General features: G+C 32.6%; 1 protein-coding gene across 2 annotated transcripts in view; it reads left to right on the top strand.

The window, feature by feature from the left end:
• Positions 1-16353, top strand: part of PTEN (phosphatase and tensin homolog) — an 88256-nt gene extending 71903 nt beyond the window's left edge. For both annotated transcript variants that reach the window (XM_036827805.1, XM_036827804.1), the window contains 4 exons: positions 1635-1776; positions 6712-6878; positions 9379-9603; positions 11987-16353. In XM_036827805.1, coding sequence (XP_036683700.1) covers positions 1635-1776; positions 6712-6878; positions 9379-9603; positions 11987-12172 — 720 coding nt within the window. In that variant the 3' untranslated portion in view covers positions 12173-16353. The remainder of the gene's footprint in view (positions 1-1634; positions 1777-6711; positions 6879-9378; positions 9604-11986) is intronic.
• Positions 16354-21630: the final 5277 nt, after the last annotated feature.

Raw genomic sequence — 21630 nt, 5'->3', positions numbered from 1 at the left:
ATTCCCTCCCACCCACCCATCTTCTGTCTGCTGTTTCCCCCAACCTGCTTTGCAGTTCTGTATTTTATCTTGATAAATATGAATGATAATTTTTTTTGCTGAAGTGGCATTAAATAATGTATAAAAAATAATTTTAAGTTTAAACACTTTTTAAACTTTAATGATAATTTTTAGCATTAGTGTTTGTAGCAGCTATTCAAAGCAACACTGTTTTATTGCCATTTCTTTAAGAAAATATGTAGAACTAAAAATCCAGCAATTCCAAAATAATACCTTAAATATAGGTAGAATTTCTAAAACTGCTGATTCAGATTTTTGTAACATTTTGTTGTTTTAGCATGCTTTTGTCGAATTGTGTTTAGTGTTTAATCCTCATGAGAATCCTGTGAAGATGGTATTGTCTTCATTTTCCTGCAGAAACAAAGTTTGTGTTTTGACTGTCAACATTCAAATCCAAGTCTTCTGATTATATGATTTTTGTACTATAGCCAAAATCTTAGATCATTAGTCCTGATTTGAAATGGCTTTTATCCATTATTTGGCATTTTATGTATTTTAAAAATTGTAATAAAATCATGCTGACCTTTAAAAAAGAAGCAAGAATACTGAAACAAATACCTACATACCTGCCATTCAACATACTTTTCTTTAAATTCACGGAAATATACTTTCCACTTTTCATTGGGGAAAGAAAAGTTTTTATGTCCAGAGTTTTTAACACATTGGGATATTTAGGTGCCAATATAACATCTAAAAGAGAAATATTGCAAATTCTAAGTTAAATGCTTAAATTATTCTGAAGTCATATCATGTAATAGGAAAAGAAACCTTAGATAAAAGTTCCCTAATACCTCACTTATTCAGTATCATTAGTGAATGCATTGCTGCACACAGTAGATTTTTTTTTTTGAGATAAGTCAGGGTCCCCATTTAAACACCACATGAATTGTATGTATTTTTAGCACTGTAATACTTAACTTTTCTAAAACATTATATATTTCCCTGGTTACATGCAAAGAGGTGTGTGTAGCTCAGGGACATCGCTAAGTACCTTCGTTATCAAACTGTTGCATACATTTATGTCAACTGCATACTCTTGTTTTTGTTGGGTTCTAAAGCCAGCATCGCTTTTTGCTGCTGCTATTTCTGCCTCCTAAAGGCAATATGCCTTTATCTGACTTGCTGATTTTGATATGCTTTTGCCTGGAAAATAGGTATCCAAGTTTTTGAGGAATTCTGTGTTTAATAAGAATCTATACATGCTTGTGGGGAACCCTACGTGTAAAGAGCACAGCTGTAGTGCAGAGGCCTTTGACAGTTATTTTGGATATGCAGTGGCCTTTGCTTATTGGGTACATGGGTCAGAGATTGTTGTGACCGTTGAATAGATGGGGGTGTTATGATAATTGTATTTTAAGGGAGAAAAGTTATTCTGATGTTTCCTTTATATTGATGTTGCTTTGATTTACTCTATTACTGAGCTGGATTTAAATATTAAATCATTTAAGGTCAAATTTCTAATGTATATATGTTCTTCAATGGATACAACCCAGTTACCATAACGATTTAGTGAAATAACTATAATGGAACTTTTCTTTTGAATTTGGCTTTTCTTTTTTTTTTCTGTCCACCAGGGAGTAACTATTCCCAGTCAGAGGCGCTATGTATATTATTATAGCTACCTGTTAAAGAATCATCTGGATTATAGACCAGTGGCATTGTTGTTTCACAAGATGATGTTTGAAACTATTCCAATGTTCAGTGGCGGAACTTGCAGTAAGTGCTCTAAATTCTCATCCTTTGATGTACTGGAACACTTTTCTTAACATAGCTAGAAGTTTATATAAAGTCTAAAAAGAATTTACCACACTTAAAATTTGTTCAGGTTTGTGTATTCTTAAGTATCCAAAACTAATTAATTAGCTCAGTTGTTCAGCACATTGGGCTATGGAAGCTAAGGCCATTGGGTTTTAATGTCTTTGAAGCCAAATTATATTTATGAAAGAAATATTCTGTGCCGCAACTACCAAATGCAGCCTATATCTGACTAGATGACTAAAATAACCTGTCCCGTCAGCATGAGAGTAGCATTGGATTCATCCCTGTACTGGTGTTAGGTCAAGGGCCAATTCCTTGATATCTTAGTAGACTAGATATTAATAGTGATGGTGATAGGGACAATAAAAAGAAAAAGAAAACGATGATAAGAGATGGCAACAAGCTGAAGTATATGAATGAATAGGGTAGTAGACTCAGTGTGTGTGGAGTATTAGAGAAATTAGATCTGAGTTCCAGTGCTAGATTTGTCCTTAATGTGCTATGTAACCGAGGGCACATCATCTACCTCTCTTTGTCTTTGCTCATCAATAATATGAAGATATTTTGAAATCTGAAACTTCCTAGAAAAGTACTAAATAAGGATCATGTCATTGATGTCTGCTCTAATTTATTTCTCTCTTACCCTAAACCTCTATAAGCCTACCTCAGTCACCCTGGTTCCTGTTCTGCTTCTCTGCTATTCTTCGCCAGAGTTCTTAGCTAAACTGATAGGAACCTTAAAACTTGACCCAAAGCAGGTAGTCAAGGGAGAACACATGGAAGGAAGTATTGTTTCAGCCCTGTAAAAGACCAGACTGTTGCTGCTTTTTTCTGTTACAGAGTTGTTTTTATATTAGTGTCTACCTTGGAAGTGATCAGTCATGTTTTCATGTTTAAGAACTGTGTTTTATTTATTCAGAATACAATTTTGTAGTTTCTAGATAAGATACCACTGTATTATTTTTTTCTAATACCTCTAATAATATTTCAGTGATATTCTGCAATTTGTTGATGGTTTCAGTTTTTAGCTTAAAGTTTGCTTCTTGACAGTATTTATGTAATTTAAAATTTTTCTGACCTTAATTTATACCTAGGGAATTAATTTCTTGATGTTGTTTATCTTTGTCAGATAGGTGTGATCACCTTCATTAGATCTTTTCTGTATTCTTAGGGCAAATAACTTTATCAAAGACCACAGATCTATTAACACAGCATATGAAAGGCTTCTAAGAGACCTCATTGATGCTTTTGTCATCTCAGTACAATTTTTAAAACTCCTGAGTGCAAGGTACTAGGCTGTCAGAGATGATTGGCACAGGAACTTTAGATTTATAGTGGAGAAGGGAAAAGGAAGAAAATAAAAAAGCTCACGCTCTTCCTATAGTATGAGATGTCACTGTAAGAGCCAAATGGTAAGGTATAAAATATTAGAGAAATAATAAGGGAGAGAGAACATTCAGTTCAATAATCTTATCTACTATAATTTTTTTTTTCACATTGGTCTCTCTAGCAAACATCTGTCAGTTCTGCTCTACATTTAAATGGTGTGTGTGTGTGTGTGTGTGTGTGTGTGTGTGTGTTGGATCTCTCAGTGTATTACATTTAAACTTCTCAACTTACTACTGAAATCTTTTTAATCTTTACCAATTTGCTAGTTCTCTGTTTATGCACTATGATTTTATACTATGTAGTAAAGCTGTAGTATAAGTAATATATAACTAATGGGAGGTTGTATGTATAAATCATAAATGGTATATTTAGAAAAATCAAGTTTGCGGGGATTGTCAAATAGTTTCATGAAGGAAGTCCAGCTCTTTATTGAACATTTGAGAAAGCATACAGTTTAGGTTAGCCTTAAAACCAAAGAAAGTATTACAGGCAATAGGGAATAGCTTGAATTGAAGCACAGCAGAAGGAAATGAGCTAGACAAGAAATACAGAGATGGAGAATAGAATAGGAATGGAGTGTGTGGCTGACTGTTGGAGGACTCCAAATGGGCATATCAGACTTGATCTGATAAATACTATGGTGTCAGTGGTCATACTAGAGGCTTAATAAGCTGTATTTAGGTACAGTTTTGTAGAAGGTAGTGATTGCAAGAGGGAGAAAAATGGTGGAAAGGAAAGCAGTTATGTGACTTGCTTTAAGCCAGATGTGCTTTGCTTGGGCAATCAAATGAGATGTGATTAGTTTTTCTTTTGCCATTTATATCTAAATATTTTGTCGAAGTTTTTATTCTGGTCAGGTGAATAATTCACAGAAAAGGGAAGACAGAAAAGACAATCTAACTCAGACTTGGAGACATGAATGTTGATATTTTGGTTTTAAACATGTTGTAAACCAGGTAAAGGTGAGCTATTTACATGAAGATATTTAGTGGGTACTTGAAAGTATGGATTTGAACTTAGGTAAGAGATATACCTGATATTTTGAGAAGCATTAGGAAAGAGACATAGTAGTTAAGCCTTTCATGTAAATTTGGCGTGGGGCTAGAAGATGGGAATGTTCAGAGGAAAACAGGGTGAGGGCTGAGACAAATAGGATTTGTAACAGTTTGGGTTCAGGAGGAGGAAGAGGAATCAGTGAAGAAAACAAACCATGTGAAAATAAAGTATCTTCTGCAAAGTTGTCAGGGGTTAACAGCCTTTTTCTTATTTGAGTATTGTCTTAATATTTCTAAATAAAGGAAAAGTTACTATCTTCTGTGTATCTAAAAGGGTTGAAAAAGTTAATGAAAGATGATCAGTGTGATTTTTCTCTCATACTGTATCAATATGCATATATCCAAGAAAATTTAATTGTAATTTTTGTCTGCTACGTATCAGTGTCTTCATTTCTTTTTTTTAGAACACAGTCGATCATATCAAAGATATATATCTCAGAGTTGTGTCTTAGAAGTCAAAAGAACCATACTAATGTTGGACAACTGTTAAGTTTGGTCTTATCTATCTAAAATGTGAAATTCATATTGTAAAGAAAATTATTTTCTTTAGTGATTTGAAGAAATATTTTCTACTTATTTTTATTAAAATGTTTTAGCTTAGTGTTGCTTAGATATTTCCTCAAAAAACTAATTTCTAATTAGATTATCAATTGTATATATAATTCTAAAGTTCTTGAAGGTACACATTTTAGATGTAGTTTAATTGAAATCTGGCTTACACAGTTAATTTGCTTTTTAAAGTCCTAAGATCAGGATTATCAGATTCTGAGTTAGTGGAGTTTGAATTAATAAGATTACAAGGCATTTCCCTCCTGGTTGATTTTTATCACAGCTTTGAAATCATACCTTGTTTATTTGCTTCTTCAAGCTAGGCTTCCCAGTGAAATTTTCAGTATCAAATAAAGTCTTGTAAAATAGTTCCTTGTACTTTGAATCTTTAGTCAAGGAAGTGAAAATTGACAGGTTGTTAGTGTAATGTTTCCCTTTTTTAGAGTTCCTTTTTCTCATGATAAATGTCTCACAAATCCATATTGGAATAATCCCTCATGCTTTTATGAAGCCTACTATTTATTATGGGATTGATGATACTGCTTTAGGTATTATATAGATGAGCCAGTAGGTGTTTATTACACTGGAAAATTTATTTAGCCGGAACAAGCTTTTTGCCTTGTCCTCAGTTGTTGGTCACATTGATAAAGAATGTGATACTTCTTTTTTTTGTCTTTAAGGATGATGCCTTTTGGTGCTGAGAACTTTATGTCTATATATATGTATTTCTCATGCACTTTATGCAAGCTTATGTTTTTATTTCTTGATTATCTTGGTATGTTTTGAAACTTCAAGACCCACTTCTTACCTCCTCAGGTTAATTACTTTTTTTCCTAATGAACTCTTGTTTTTGAACTTGGTGTACTACAAATGAATTATACTTTGTCAAATTATTTAGGTAACTAAAGTTTTTAAAGTCCTAGGATCTTAATGTTCATGACTTTAAATTCTGTCATTAATGTCATTAGGTATAAATGTATTTATGAGTAGTTTTTAAAAATAAAAAACCATAATCCTTGCCTGTTCACACTTACCTACCTTTTAGTTGCGTTGCTAATATAAGCATGATACATCTTGAGAGGTCATATTTTACCAGTTATTTTAAAACACACGTGGGTCAAAGCCAAAATACTTGTTAATGAAAATGGAGTGTGTTTTGGAGAAAGGGGGGGTTGTGCTGTAATTTGTACTTGATGTCTGTTGCATTTCTTTGCAGACATTTCAAATCTCTTTCCCCCTGTTTCTTGTGGTGGTGGCTTTATATACCTTTCAAAATAAAATATGAGTTATAAGTAAAATTAATTATGGTTAATATTTTTATAAATATTGAAACTTGTGCTTATGGAATATATTATAACTTTGTTATAGATTATATTCTCTTCTTGTGAATGTGTAATGATTGGTATTTTGTGGGTTTTATTCCGTGGTAGAGACTTTAAAATGCTGCAGCAAATACTTGTTTTAAAAGTTACTTTTTATGCAGTTCATTTTAATTCTTAAAATAATTTATATTAGATTTTAACATTGTAATGTTGAAATTTTGATATTACTGTACAGTGCTAGAAGTCCAGTCTTGGTACTTACTATTTATGAAATAGAATTGACTTTAATACCAGTTATAGAACCTTATGTTGAAGGCTCAAATTAGGGAAAACCTTGTATTGATTTTATTTTGCCCTAGTTTATTTCCACTGACTTGTTTTATTTATTTATTTATTTATTTATTTAGCTATCTATTTCCTATTTTCTCTCCACTGATTTGTTTTAGATCAGGGGTTAAAGATGCAGAATTACTACTTTGTGTATATTGCTAATATTAATCATCAAAATAGCTTTTGACAGTTTGACAGTTAAAGGTATTTCCTGTGAAGTGATACTAGTTATGTATTTGACCACGCAGATCCTCAGTTTGTGGTCTGCCAGCTAAAGGTGAAGATATATTCCTCCAATTCAGGACCCACACGACGGGAAGACAAGTTCATGTACTTTGAGTTCCCTCAGCCGTTGCCTGTGTGTGGTGACATCAAAGTAGAGTTCTTCCACAAACAGAACAAGATGCTAAAAAAGGTTTGCACTTTACTTTTATTGGGAAAAATATCCAGAATAGCCATACCTTGAATAGTAACCTCAGATCTTTTGCTTAAAGCATTTAGTTAGGCAGAAGTCATTCTGTAAGGAGAGACTAAAAGATGTATTTTATGACTGACACCTAATGAATCATGAATGATTTTCTATTAGATCTGCACATGCTTTGCTTATTATGGCATCGGTGAGCCATTATTAATGGTAAATAGTCCTATTAGAAGGAAACAGCCATGTGACGTTATAATTTGAGATGAATTTTCTTTAACTTAGGTTATGCATATAAATTTTATAAAAGGATTAAAGATTGCATACATATCCCATTCAATCAGTTACAGTCCTTTCAGAAGGGATGATTAATTACTGAGAAGTTAACATGGGACCATGAGTTTGAAAAAAAAATTTGGTCTGTATGTATAAATAAAATCTGTTTTGTGGTCTTGTGTAATGACACAAACCACTTTTCCCCCATTTTGGTTAATGTTTCTTGAGACTGGGTCATTTTATATTTAGCTTCCTCAAATTTACTGAGTATTCTGATTTTTAGTTAGGAGAGAAATAAATATGAAGAGGAAGTAATAAAGAATGAAAAAGTGTGGTATTATTTAAATATGCAGGTTTAGAAAGTTAGTGAGGTTTGCATCTCACTGAGCTATATTTAGAGAATGCAGGGGCTCATTTTAAAACAAACTGTCTTGGTTTAAAATATTAAGTGTGAACATTTAAGGTGAACCTAAGGTGCAAAATTTTTAGGTAGTAATGAACAAAAACATTAGCTGTGTATATTGTTACTGCCTCCTTAAACATACCAGATAGTGTATTGCTAATCTTTAGACAGTCTCTGTAATAGGATTGATTTCATTTTCCTGAATTTTAGCTTTTTTTTTTTTTTGAGAAAAAATAAGAGGAAGCTTCATTTACTACAAAAATTTTAACCTCTATTTTGACTTGTCAAAAGAAGTATAATTTCCTTTATCCAGAATCTAGGTAGCTGGAAAATCACAAAATGTAAAACTGATTTTTTTCACCAGAAACCCATTTCCTACATGTTCTGTATAAATAAAAGTTAAGTATATCTCAGTAACTTTGAAAATATATTTTTCAATAATCCAAGAAGTATTAACAAATGTTTTAAAATTAAGGTAAGTAATTTTTTCCTTCTATTCACTGTAAGACTGGTACACATAAGATTTTATGTTTTGCTTTTAAAAATAGGCACCTGTATCACTGTTTCCCTGTATGTTTAGGAGTGTACTAATTCTTATTCTTCTAGTTCTTATCACCTATACATTATATTAACACATGTAAAATTGAGGATTAAGTTAAATATTTATAATAATTTGTGTATCTTGAATTACTTTACATTTATTTCCATTTTATGTGATTTTCCTTGCCTGTTATAAATGTTTGTTCTGATTTAAACAAGAACAGTTTTACTATAATCAGTACATTAGCAGAATCTACATTTTTTGAAATTTAAATTCTACTAGATTATTTTCTTCTGACTCTAAGTGAAATATGTGTCTAGTTATTACTAACTCAGTAACTTTGCTAAAATGATTGAAATTAACAATATTTTCAAAGACTACCACATATAAAATTGCTATGCTAGGTACTGTTAAAAGATACAAAGACATTTAAGACATAAGTTACTTAAGGGTCTTACCGTCTTCCTGGGAAAATAAACTTGAAGGTAAATTAAAATAAAAGATTTAAATGGCAGTTTAAGGTACCAGATAAGGTGTCATGGGGTTGTACATCATTAATTGTCAAATAATGCATACAGGCCAGTTCCACTAATAAAGAGAGAGAACATTTTCTATGTTGGTCAAGAAAGGTTTGAAGTAATGAACTTCTGATGTGGTTTTTTGATTTACAAGGCCTCATTATTAGTTAATAAGTGATTTTTTAAAAATAGGCATTTTATAACAACAAAAAGTTGAAGTTCTTACCCCCCCCCCATATTGTATTATGAAAAATTTCAAACATACATTGTCATGCAAGAAACTGGAGCCACTTAATGTTTGTATTGCTGTAGAAGTAAAAATGTATCTGCCTTGCTTCCTTGGGAAGTTGTAGTGACATTTTAAGAACTTTTGGTAAAGTAAATTTTGTAATAGCTTGTTGAAACAAAATTAAATCCATTTCTGGGTTTTTTAATATATACATATAAACTCAACACTTTTAAAAGCTAGTGTTAGACTAGAAAAGGAGATATTTTACTTAAAGTATTAACTTAAGTTTATTTTAGAGCTTGTGGAATTACATTTTTGGTCTAGATTTGAATTAAAGGAAAAATCCTATGTGAATTAGATGCAACAGATAACTCACAGATTGCCCAGTATTAGTCTTTGTGTTTACCTTTATTCAGAATATTAATGACACATGGCATAATTTGTTCACTTCTTAGGGCAAATGTTGAATATAAGTAACATTGTCTTTTTAAAAAAAATTTTATGTCTCTTTTCTTTTCTTTTTTTTTTAGGACAAAATGTTTCACTTTTGGGTAAATACATTCTTCATACCAGGACCAGAGGAAACCTCAGAAAAAGTAGAAAATGGAAGTCTATGTGATCAAGAAATTGACAGTATTTGCAGTATAGAGCGTGCAGATAATGACAAGGAATATCTAGTACTCACTTTAACAAAAAATGATCTCGACAAAGCAAATAAAGACAAGGCCAACCGATACTTTTCTCCAAATTTTAAGGTCAGTTAAAAACATTTTGAGGAGTTGGTGAGTGGTTCTGTGTGTGTGTTTGTTTTATTCCAGGTGTGTAGCTGGTGAAAGACTTGCTTGACTTATTTTTAAATTACGTATATTCATAAGCATTGTTTATTTAGCAGTAAGGTGAAAGTTTCTAATGAAATCCAATGCACAGAGAGTCAAAAGGCTACAGTTTCCTTACCCTATTCTTTGTTACTTGGTGAAATCTGGGAGGGGATTTAAGTAAGTTGGATATGAAGTAGGAATAGGTGAAAAAAGAAGTGGAAAGGAACTCAGCCCTTTGGGAATGATTCATATGGAATGTTTTCACTGCTTTTACTCTTGTCCCCCTCCAGTTTATTCTCAACTCCTTAGAGTGATCTTAAAAATGACTTGATTGTGTCACTCCTGTTTATACTTTTTAAAGACCTTGTGCTTTTTTGATGTGACCTGCAGGAACCTGCATAATTTAGCACAGGACTACCTTCTGCATCTACTCTAGCCACATTCTCTCCCTGCGATTCACTCTCAGACCTGGTCTCTTTTCAGTTCTTCAAAATGCTATACTCTTCTGCCTCAGGTCTTTACAATTCTTTTCCTTCTCCCCGAACCTCTCCACCCTTGGCCTTTCCCTGCCCTTCACGTAGCTGTCCCTCACATTCTAACCTTAGCTTCAATCCCATGTGCTCTGTAAGGCCTCTGATCATCCTCCCTTCTCCTTCTCTTTTTAAAACTCTGTCTACTTCCTCTTATTATGGAATTATTTGGTTCATTTTACTTTTATCTAAATGTGATATGTATGTGTATATTTCTATTTATATTTCTAGATGAGAATTCTCCAGGTTAAAAAGGTGACTTGTAAACATTCCCAAATGGTGGTTTGCCACTTTTTTCTTCCCCTTTCCTATTTCTTATTCTACTTCATTTTTCTCTCTTCCTTTCACCATACCCTCCTCCTTTCTCTTTTTAAATTCTCTCTTTATTCCATTTTTATAGCATGTAGCAAACCTAATCATAGCTTATAAGAATATTGCTAGTAATAATAAAAATAAAGGGGGGGCTACCTGTTTTAAGTGAAAATGGATCTGATAATAAGTGCCTTTAGATCTTATATTTAAAGTGTTTAGTAAAGTGTTTAGTAGTGTCTTCTAGAATTCGTAGGTTTCCATTTACTTTCTTTTCTCTGTCTATATTTTACTCAGTTATTAGCTTTTAAGATGTGACTTCCTCTAACTTTATTATTTTCTGTTTTAATATTGCAAGAGGTTTTATATTTGTAATTACAAATAAAAACTATTTGTTATCAGTAAACACATGAGTGAGCTATACAAATACCTGGGAAAAGAGGGAAGAGCTGGTGCAGAAGCCCTGAGACAGGAGTGAGCTTGGTTTATTTGAGGAGCAATAGATAAGAAATTGTTTTGACTAATGCACATCAGTCCAAGTGTGAAGACGTTGAGTGTTTTCTGCACGGGAAAGATGTAATCTGAATTTTGTCTTTAAAAGTTTACTCTGTCCCCTCCTTTAAAATATAGACTCGAGAGGGGTAAGAATGAAAGCTGAGAGGCTAGTTGAAGGTAGAACTAAAAGGATTTACTGATGGATTGGATATTGGATGTAAGAGAAGGAGAAAAATTGATAATGATTCTTGGATCATGGGGGAGGGGCTGTAGATGTAATAGAATGATCAAAGGATTTGAAGTCAGATCTGATTTAAATCCCACATCCACTACCTACTAGATATGTGGCCTTTAACAAGTTCCCTAACCTTTCTGAGCTATAGCTTTCTCTCTTTTAAAATAGATACCTACCATTTAGAGTTGTTTTGACAGTTATTTCAGCTCTGCCTATAAGGCTGTTGGTTCACTGTTAAGAGCACTGTAGGATATTAACTTTCTTATTACTCCCTTTCAGTGAAGTTTTTAGGGCGAATGGAATCCTAAACATCATTGTTAATCAGTATTTTACATAGTGTAGTATTTGTATTTTTTTAGTATTGTTTGTATCAGAAAATACATTGAATTTCAGATAAGTAGTTAGGTGAAACATTCTTTTGGAACTCAACTCTTTGTGAGTTGAATTTTGTGATTGAAAATAGATTATGTGGACTGTTGAACTCAATACATTTCTTTTGCAGAATTATTTAGTTAATGCTTGTAACATGCCTATTAAAAAATATAGTATATTAACATCCCAGTTTCTTTTCAATATATACCAAGAAAGAAAATGTAGGAAATCTTAAGAAGAGGGTCATTTAAAAGGCCCTTTAAAGATCATATGTGTCATAGTACTTAAAAATGAATCTGTCAAAAATATGTATCTTTAAATAATTTAAGATTAGTCAGATTTATGGATTTTCCATTTACACTTTCTCTTCTTTCTCTAGGTGAAGCTGTACTTCACAAAAACAGTAGAGGAGCCATCAAATCCAGAGGCTAGCAGTTCAACTTCTGTAACACCAGATGTTAGTGACAATGAACCTGATCATTATAGATATTCTGACACCACTGACTCTGATCCAGAGAATGAACCTTTTGATGAAGATCAGCATACACAAATTACAAAAGTCTGATTTTTTTTTTTTTATCAAGAGGGATAAAACACCATGAAAACAAACTTGAATAAACTGAAAATGGACCTTTTTTTTTAATGGCAATAGGACATTGTGTCAGATTACCAGTTATAGGAACAATTCTCTTTTCCTGACCAATCTTGTTTTACCCTATACATCCACAGGGTTTTGACACTTGTTGTCCAGTTGAAAAAAGGTTGTGTAGCTGTGTCATGTATATACCTTTTTGTGTCAAAAGGACATTTAAAATTCAATTAGGATAAATAAAGATGGCACTTTCCCATTTTATTCCAGTTTTATAAAAAGTGGAGACAGACTGATGTGTATACGTAGGAATTTCTCATTTTGTGTTCTGTCACCAACTGAAGTGTCTAAAGAACTTTGTGATATACAGGTTCACATCCTACCCCTTTGCACTTGTGGCAACAGATAAGTTTGCAGTTGGCTAAGAGGAGTTTCTAAAGGGTTTTGCTACATTCTAATGCATGTATTCGGGTTAGGGGAATGGAAGGAATGCTCAGAAAGGAATATGTTTTATGCTGGACTCTGGACCATATACCATCTCCAGCTATTTACACGCACCTTTCTTTAGCATGCTACAGTTGTTAATCTGGACATTTGAGGAATTGGCCGCTGTCACTGCTTGTTATTTGTGCATTTTATTTTTTTTAAGCATATTGGTGCTAGAAAAGGCAGCTAGAGGGAGTGAATCTGTATTGGGGTACAGGAATGAACCTTCCACAACATCTTAAGAATCCACAAATGAAGGGATATAAAAATAATGTGGTCATAGATAAGAAACACAGCAACAATGACTTAACCATATAAATGTGGAGGCTATCGACAAAGAATGGGCTTGAAACATTATAAAAATTGACAATGATTTATTAAATATGTTTTCTCAGTTGTAATGCCTGCTCCATCTCCTGTGTAATCAAGGCCAGTGCTAAACGTCAGATGCTATTATTGCCGACATCAGTCAACAACGTACATTTATTTTATTAGTTTTCAATCGTATACCTGCTGTGGATGCTTCATGTGCTGCCTAAAAGCTTCTTTTTTCTCATTAAATATAAAATGTTTTGTAATGCTGCACAGGAAATTTCAATTTGAGATTCTACAGTAAGCGGTTTTTTTTTCCTTTAAAGATTTATGATGCACTTATTCAATCCAATAGATGTCAGCCGTTGCACCCTTTTGACCTTACACATTCATTACAATGAGTTTTGCAGTTTTGCACATTTTTTAAATGTCATTAACTGTTAGGGAATTTTACTTGAATACTGAATACATATAATGTTTATATTTAAAAGGACGTTATTTGTGTTAAAAAGGAAATTAGAGTTGCAGTAAATTTTCAACACTGCACAAATAATGTCATTTACTTTTTCAGTAGAAATTGTCCCACATAATGCTTTTATCAATTTGCTATTGAAAGAATAGATTTTTTTTTAATGTGCAGTGTTGAATCATTTCTTCATAGTGCTAGAGTTAGGACTAGGGCTTCAATTTCACTTCTTAAATATCATGTATTTGATATGCCCAGACTGCATACGATTTTAAGCAGAGTACAACTACTATTGTAAAGTTAATGTGAAGATATGATTAAAAAGAATTTTTTCCCCCAGAAATTTGGTATCTTTCAAATTATACCTTGACCTTGAAACATTTGACCATCCAGCCAATTTATTTCTTAATGGTGTAAAATCTCATTTTCAATAACTTATTGGTGCTGAAATTGTTCACTAGCTGTGGTCTGACCTAGTTAATTTACAAATACAGATTGCATAGGACCTACTAGAGCAGCATTTATAGAGTTTGATGGTAAATAGATTAGGCAGAACTTCATCTAAAATATTCTCAGTAAATAATCTTGATATGTTTTCCATACCTCGTCAGTTTCACTCAACAAATAAAATTTTAAAATTTTTAACAAAGCTGTTAGGATTTACACATTTATATTTAAACATTGATATATAGAGAATTGATTGACTGCTCATAAGTTAAATTGGTAAAGTTAGAGACACCTATTCCTAAGATCTCATCATTGAAATTTATATGTCACCTTGTCTTTCATAAAAGCTGAAAACTGTTGACTAAAATGAAAATCAACTATTCATGTTTTGAAGATGATTATTAATACTGTTATTTGTTACAGTTTTGGGCACAGTATATTAAAGCATAACTTGTATGGTTCCAATATGTAACATGGAGGGCCAGGTCATAAATAATGACATTATAATGGGCTTTTGCACTGTTATTATTTTTCCTTTGGAATGTGAAGGTCTGAATGAGGGTTTTGATTTTGAATGTTTCAGTGTTTTTGAGAAGCCTTGCTTACATTTTATGGTGTAGTCATTGGAAATGGAAAAATGGCATTATATATATTATATATATATAAATATATATTATACATACTACTCTCCTTTATTTCAGTTACCACGCCCATAGAATTTGACAAGAATTGCTATGACTGAAAGGTTTTTGAGTCCTAATTAAAACTTTATTTATGACAGTATTCATGATTAGCCTGAAATGCATTCTGTAGGTAATCTCTTTGAGTTTCTGGAATGTTTTCTTAGACTTTTTGGATGTGCAGCCGCTTACATGTCTGAAGTTACTTGAAGGCATCACTTTTAAGAAAGCTTACAATTGGGCCCTGTACCATCCCAAGTCCTCTGTAGCTCCTCTTGAACATTTTTTGCCATAATTATTAAAGGGTAGTTGAATAAATAGCATCACCATTCTTTGCTGTGGCACAGGTTATAAACTTAAGTGGAGTTTACCGGCAGCATCAAATGTTTCAGCTTTAAAAAATAAAAGTAGGGTACAAGTTACTGTTTAGTTCTAGAAAATTTGTGCAATATGTTCATAACGATGGCTGTGGTTGCCACAAAGTGCCTCGTTTACCTTTAAATACTGTTAATGTGTTATGCATGCAGATGGAAGGGGTGGAACTGTGCACTAAAGTGGGGGCTTTAACTGCAGTGTTTGGCAGAGTTGCCTTCTACCCTGCCAGTTCAAAAGTTCAATCTGTTTTCATATAGAATATATATACTAAAAAATTTCAGTCTGTTAAACAGCCTTACTCTGATTCAGCCTCTTCAGATACTCTTGTGCTGTGCAGCAGTGGCTCTGTGTGTAAATGCTATGCACTGAGGATACACAAAAAATTACGATGTGTACAGGATAATGCCTCATACCAATCAGATGTCCATTTGTTATTGTGTTTGTTAACAACCCTTTATCTCTTAGTGTTATAAACTCCACTTAAAACTGATTAAAGTCTCATTCTTGTCATTGTGTGGGTGTTTTATTAAATGAGAATATTTAATATTTATAATTGATTAGATTTATTGACATTTTAAATGATGGGCAGCCAAATGTGATTAATAAGTTTTTTGTAGGGTTTTTTTTTTTTCCCCTGCTGTCCTTCAAAGCCTACAGTTATATAAAAACATGGGCTCTTGTCAGTTTGGGAGTAGAGTATCAGTCTACTCATGTTTGAGAGAGGCATTTAGCTTTTTTAGTGTCTTAGTCAACACTTAATATACTGTTTCAAGCACATTAAATAATATGCTAATCCTAAAAAGTTCACGAGTCTTGAAAAATTGTGCATATATATATATTTTTACTAAGATGTCTGAAGATAATTCCCCAGAATGGATTTGATATCTCAGATTTCAATTTTGTGGCTTTTCCATTCTTTATGATTCTGTAGTGTGCCATCAACATATGGGGAGCTTCATCTACTCATTGTGACTTGTGCCATTTAAAAATTGATATTCCAGAATAGTCTAAAGGACTTTGTGTACTTGAACTTAATCTTGTTATTTCTAATATTCTTAAAAGCTTAAAGACTAAGTAAGGCACATCCTTTCAACAGAGCATAGTAAGGTAATAAGTGAAAGTGTAGCTTGTACAAATGTTTTGAAGATAAAGCAGATCATTTATGTAACAATAGAATTTAATGTTATTTCAAGTTTACATTTTCTCCATGTGACTTTTTTTATAGTAAATGTGAATATATAATGTAAAGAAGTATGAAAAGTATGTGTGTGTACACACATTTTTTCTTTTTAGGTATTGTAAGTATGGTTGAAAACTATACTGGAGTTTAAAATTATTCTGACTTATAAGATGATCTTGGTGATGTCTGAAAAATAGGAATTTACTGGCAATTTTGTTTTTATTTGCATGTTCTCACTACTCTTAATTTGAGCTAGCTTGGTTAAGTGAATGCCATCACCATTTCCATTGAGAATATAAAAATCACCAGTGTTTAACATGCAGGCTTCCAAAGGCTTACAAAAAATCAAGACCCTTAAATCTAGTCAATTTGCTGCTAATGTGAAACTTTTGTGTTCTTTTATTCTTGCCAGATAATTAGCCACAGATCTAAAACTTAGTCTTAAATGGCTTAAGTGTAAGTTTTGATTAGCAGTGCTGTTACTAGTGCAGAGAGAAATGTTTGTGAATAGAAATAATAATATAAATATTCAGTCTAAACTGGTATAAGTACCTAAAAAACTAGCAAAAAAGATAATAGAGGAAAACATTTTAAAACTTTTAAAGATGAGATGTTCGAGACCGATTTTCCTATAGAATTATGTATCTATAGGAAGCCTAATGATTATCAGTTGTTTTTAATTTTAGAGCAAATCTATTCCTTTATGACCACGATCTTGGTATTTTTCCATTTTTTAAGAGATCTTCCTTCTTCAAGTATTGGGTTGGCCCAAAAGTTCGTTCGGGTTTTTAACATCTTACCCAAAAACCCAAACGAACTTTATGGCCAACACAATATATCAGACTGTATGTAGCCATTCTGACAAATTCACATGTGTTGGTAGCTTTAAAAGTTTGTAATGTGAAGTCAGTAAAGGACAATAGTTTCATTGGTGGTAATACCCTTTGGTTCTTAAGTTAGCTTTTTTGAGAATAGTTTCCTGTAACAACAAAATCTTCAGTCATAATGTCACCACCTGGAAACAGCTATTATTAATGCTTTAGTGACTATACAATCATTTTTTTCTGTATATTCATGTATATATTTTCTTCAAAAAATGAAATTTGTACTGTGCATACTCTCAAGGCCTTTAAGCTTAGTATTTCCATCACAGATTTGTAGAATGTTAAAGTACATCAGAAAATAGACAGTGACTGGATTCTTTCTAACGCTACAGATGCGGATTATGTGCAGTTATTGAGAGCCCTTTCCAATTCAGTGGGTCAGTCATGGACGTTTAAATATTGTTAGCATCAGAATAATACATGTCTAAGTAAATAAAACAGTTACATTTATTTAGCATAGACAGGCTTAACATTGTAGATATTTCTCTTCAAAAGCCATTTCAAACATTTGTATTTTGGAATTAGGTGTTAAACAGAATGTGTGAAACACTGTATTAGTAGTGAATTTCATCATCACCTTTCTATTTCTCTTATAGGTTGGAAAAGAAGGATGAGCTTTTCATTTTTTATAATTCCCAAACAGTTGCTCAATTTAGAGTGGATTAGTTTAACACCTGGAAAACAGAAAAAAAGCCACTGCTGGTTTATCACTTAGCTGTTTTTACATCTGTGTGCTCGTGAGACTTCCATCACATCAAAAACTATTTCATGAATGGTTCACCTTTAGCTCTGGAACTTAACCATGATTAGTATAATGGTGGGCTTAGAACATAGAACTCTTTTATAACGTTACTTGAGAATTTGGTGGAAAAAAGTTTAGCTGGAGGGCAGTACATAACTTACAAACCAATGTATTGATATTTATGAACATTTTTACATATATAAGTGAAGTCAACTGCCGTCTTTTGAGGCATTACCACATTTTAAATAAAGCTGCATATTTTTAAATGAAGTGTTTAACAAGGATTTATATTTTTCATTTTTTTAATTAAAAGTAATTTATATCTCCTTTGTTGCATGTGGATTCTCATCTGTTCTTAAAATGGTTAGAGATTTTGTTTGTGTTAGAATGGAGCAAGGCCTGTAGTCATGGCTCTAGTGTTTCAGTTTGTCAAATCTGTTTACTGTAGTGAGATTATCTTAAAATGTTTAGATGTGGCTTTCTGTAGCTTATCATTTATTGGCTTTTATTTATGTACACTTTTAGGATTTTCTGCCTACTCTATACAGTTGTCTAAATGATATCCCACGTTTACAAATGCTCATTCAGTTTCTATTTTCTTTTTCCATTATAATGCCTTAATGGGCAGTTTTTAAGTGTGTGTGCATGTGTGTGAGTGTTGGGAGGTCTGGGCGGGTGGTGAGAGTGCTAGGTTCCGATTTTAGAGATTAAATAGTTTGATTCAGGCAAACAGTTCTCACTGGAATTTTACAGTTCATCGTAATGAAAATAATGTTAACCCTGGATGACCTTTGACATACAGTAATGGATCTTGGATGTTAATGAATTTGTTGGTAGCATCTTGATGCATGCATTATTGAGTTATTTTCTAAGTTGTGCATTTATCCAAAGTTGGTATATTGGAAATGTTTATATCAAATTCCATTTGGCTACTGATGGACGTAAAAACAAATGCTTTATTATGGAGAGTATTTTTTCTTTAAAAATAAAAAGGTTAATTATTTTTAATATTTGGTTTTATTAAACTTTTTATTTGACAAGTATTTATCAAGTCCCCGGTATATATGACAGATGTTTGGAATACATTAGAGATCAAAACGACACCCTCTCTTGCCCTTGAGGAGTTTCCACTCTAGTAGAGGAAATAGACCTTATTAAAAAAGTTATAATATGTGACACTGTGATGATTGCCAAACATTCCATATGCTCCTCTAAATTTCCACCCCTTTGAAGTTAGATGGGGCCATTGTAACTAGTTTATTCCAACAAAATAGCACTGAAAGTGATGTGACACTTCCAAGGAAAGGCATTGTAAATAAAATCCCTTGTACAATCCTTAGGCTTCTCTTTACTACAGTGACTGAGTACATGACATGTTCCAGATGGTGCAACTCTGTCAGCTTGGGTCTTGAGTGACTATATGGAGCAAAACTTCCTCAAATTCTCCCCCTACATTGAATGTGTTAGATATTAGCATGAGCAAGAAGTAAACATATTGACTTAAACTGAGATTTTGGGACAATTTGTTACCATAGCATAGTTAATTACATTCTGACTTATGCTTTGGAAGGATCAGGGAAGGCTCTCTTGAGCAAGGAAGGAGTTAAGAATAAAGCAAAACGCAAAGTGACACCTTTAAACAACATGATGCAATAAGGAAACTAAACTGTAAGTCACTCAATAGTTATTGAGCACTTGATATATGTCAGGCACTGTTATAGATGCTTGGGATACAAATGGGTGAACAGTGGACTCCTGTCTTCATGGATCTCACATTCTAGCAAGGAATAATAGATAATGAACAATCAACATACCATATGTAAGTTAATAAATGCTATGGGGGGAAAACGTGGAACAGGGTAAGGAAGACCAGGTACGCAGAGGTAGAGAGATTGCAGTGTTGAATAGGGTAAGTCCAGAATAGGCCTCACTGGGAAGGTGAGAGTTTAACAGACCCCCTGAAACAGTAGTTAGAACTTTTCATCCTTTTAATCAGCAAGGTGCACTCATTATCCTCTATAAAATTTTATTCTCACCTTTTACAACTCTATATTAATTCTTGAGTTTTTAAGATCATTATTGGTGTATCTAGATAGAATTTTTAAGAATACCACTCAAAATAGTCACAATGTTCTAAGTTACTTTATTTTCTAAATTGGTTTGGCAAAATCTATATAAACAATCTGTTTCTCTTCATTTTCAGAGTTGAGTTCACTTTTAAATTTCTTACAATCTTACTAAATGTGTGTGATTGTGCTTTGGCAATACTTGATATCACTTCAGTAGAAGTTAAAGTTTTGTTACAGCCTTAAACACTACTGTAAAGCTGAAAGGAAATGTCACTTAATGATTTATTGATGGGAAACAAGTTGTAAATTTTGAGTTAACTCAAGAAACAAAAGGTGAAATTTATGGCCTAGTTCTTTATATTCTTAACTCATGAGCAAAAACCTGTGGAAATGTATAAATATCTAAATAGTAAAAGAAATATTTGTTCACAAAGAGGGACCCCCCCCCCCACTCTTCTCCTACCCCATTTCAAGATCCAAGAAGTTTAACTTTGTGATCAAGGGAAAATAGTATAATTAAGTTGATACAGTAGAAATTTGCAACTATTTATCAGGAATATTTATTATTAACTGGTATTTGCTATTGATCAGTTTCTTCTTCCTATCAGGGCAGGTATGTATAATGGGACATAAAATTTTGAAAGAAAATGTTAACTTTAGCTTTTTTAAAAATAGAATTATAAGTGGTTTAAAAGACATTTCCTTGACAGTTTTGCATTTTGTTTTTATTCTGAGTCCAAGGCTTTTTTTTTTCTTCTTTTTTTTTTTTAATACATTTTACTTTGCTTTGGAAAGAATTTAAGGTAGCTGACTGGGGTTCCCTAACGTGAGAAGAATTGCCAAGTCAATTTAGGAAAAAATATTACTTGTATCCATTGGTCTTGGCCTAAGGGTTAAACTTCACTTACTGGGAATATCTCCTGAACCTACCTCACTGGAATTTGAAAATCCATACATTCCAATATTATTGTGAATTGCTTCTTTAAGCATTGATAAATAAGCCGTCAACCTAATTTTCAGGGAAATAAGCCACGTTTTTACCGCAGTGTTACTCTTCTTGAAACAGCTGAGACTTGGGAAAAATTGAGTTATGTTTTTCTATTTGATACATTTACAGGTAAATATGACCTGTAGATATTGTGAAACTCACCAAAAATATAAACTGTAAAAAATTTTTTAAGTATGACAATACTACCTATGCTTATGTTTATATCTATGTTTATGCTTCCCTTTTCCGTTATAATCATGTTTTTGAAATGAGAGATTTCCTAGTTTTCTAATCCTTACTCTAAGGAAGAGAAATGTATTTAAATTTCATGGATATGAAAATTAGCAAACTTCTCAGTTTTATTCAATATTTCCATGAAGACATCTTTGGCAGGAAAACATTTTACATGGTTATCCTCAACAAGGGAACCACAAGCGTTCCTTAAGTAATTAAATAGCTAATATTTTGTTTACCGTGTACAGCCATCACAATTCATATGAATAATGCATGGGCTTGGTATGACTGTTAGTACTGTATATTAAATGATCATTTGAAAGAGAAAATGAGTTTTAGTCTTTGGTAAAATAGTAGATATGAGGTAAAATTTCCCTTTTGCCAGACTCAGCAGACATCAGTTAATGTGTTTAGCTGTCCTTGGAGAAGACTTAAGCCTTTGTTTCTATAAAAAATCCAATAAGGTTAAAACAAAAGTATCACTAAAATTAAACACAGTTCTACCTCAGAAAACCTGATGACATGTATTTAAAATTCATGGGAATTCTGTGATGTCAGGTACCTAGAGACC

This window comes from Balaenoptera musculus, chromosome 16, assembly GCF_009873245.2.
Source record: "Balaenoptera musculus isolate JJ_BM4_2016_0621 chromosome 16, mBalMus1.pri.v3, whole genome shotgun sequence".
Classification (NCBI taxonomy): domain Eukaryota; kingdom Metazoa; phylum Chordata; class Mammalia; order Artiodactyla; family Balaenopteridae; genus Balaenoptera; species Balaenoptera musculus.
This window is presented reverse-complemented; position numbering and strand designations above follow the sequence as displayed.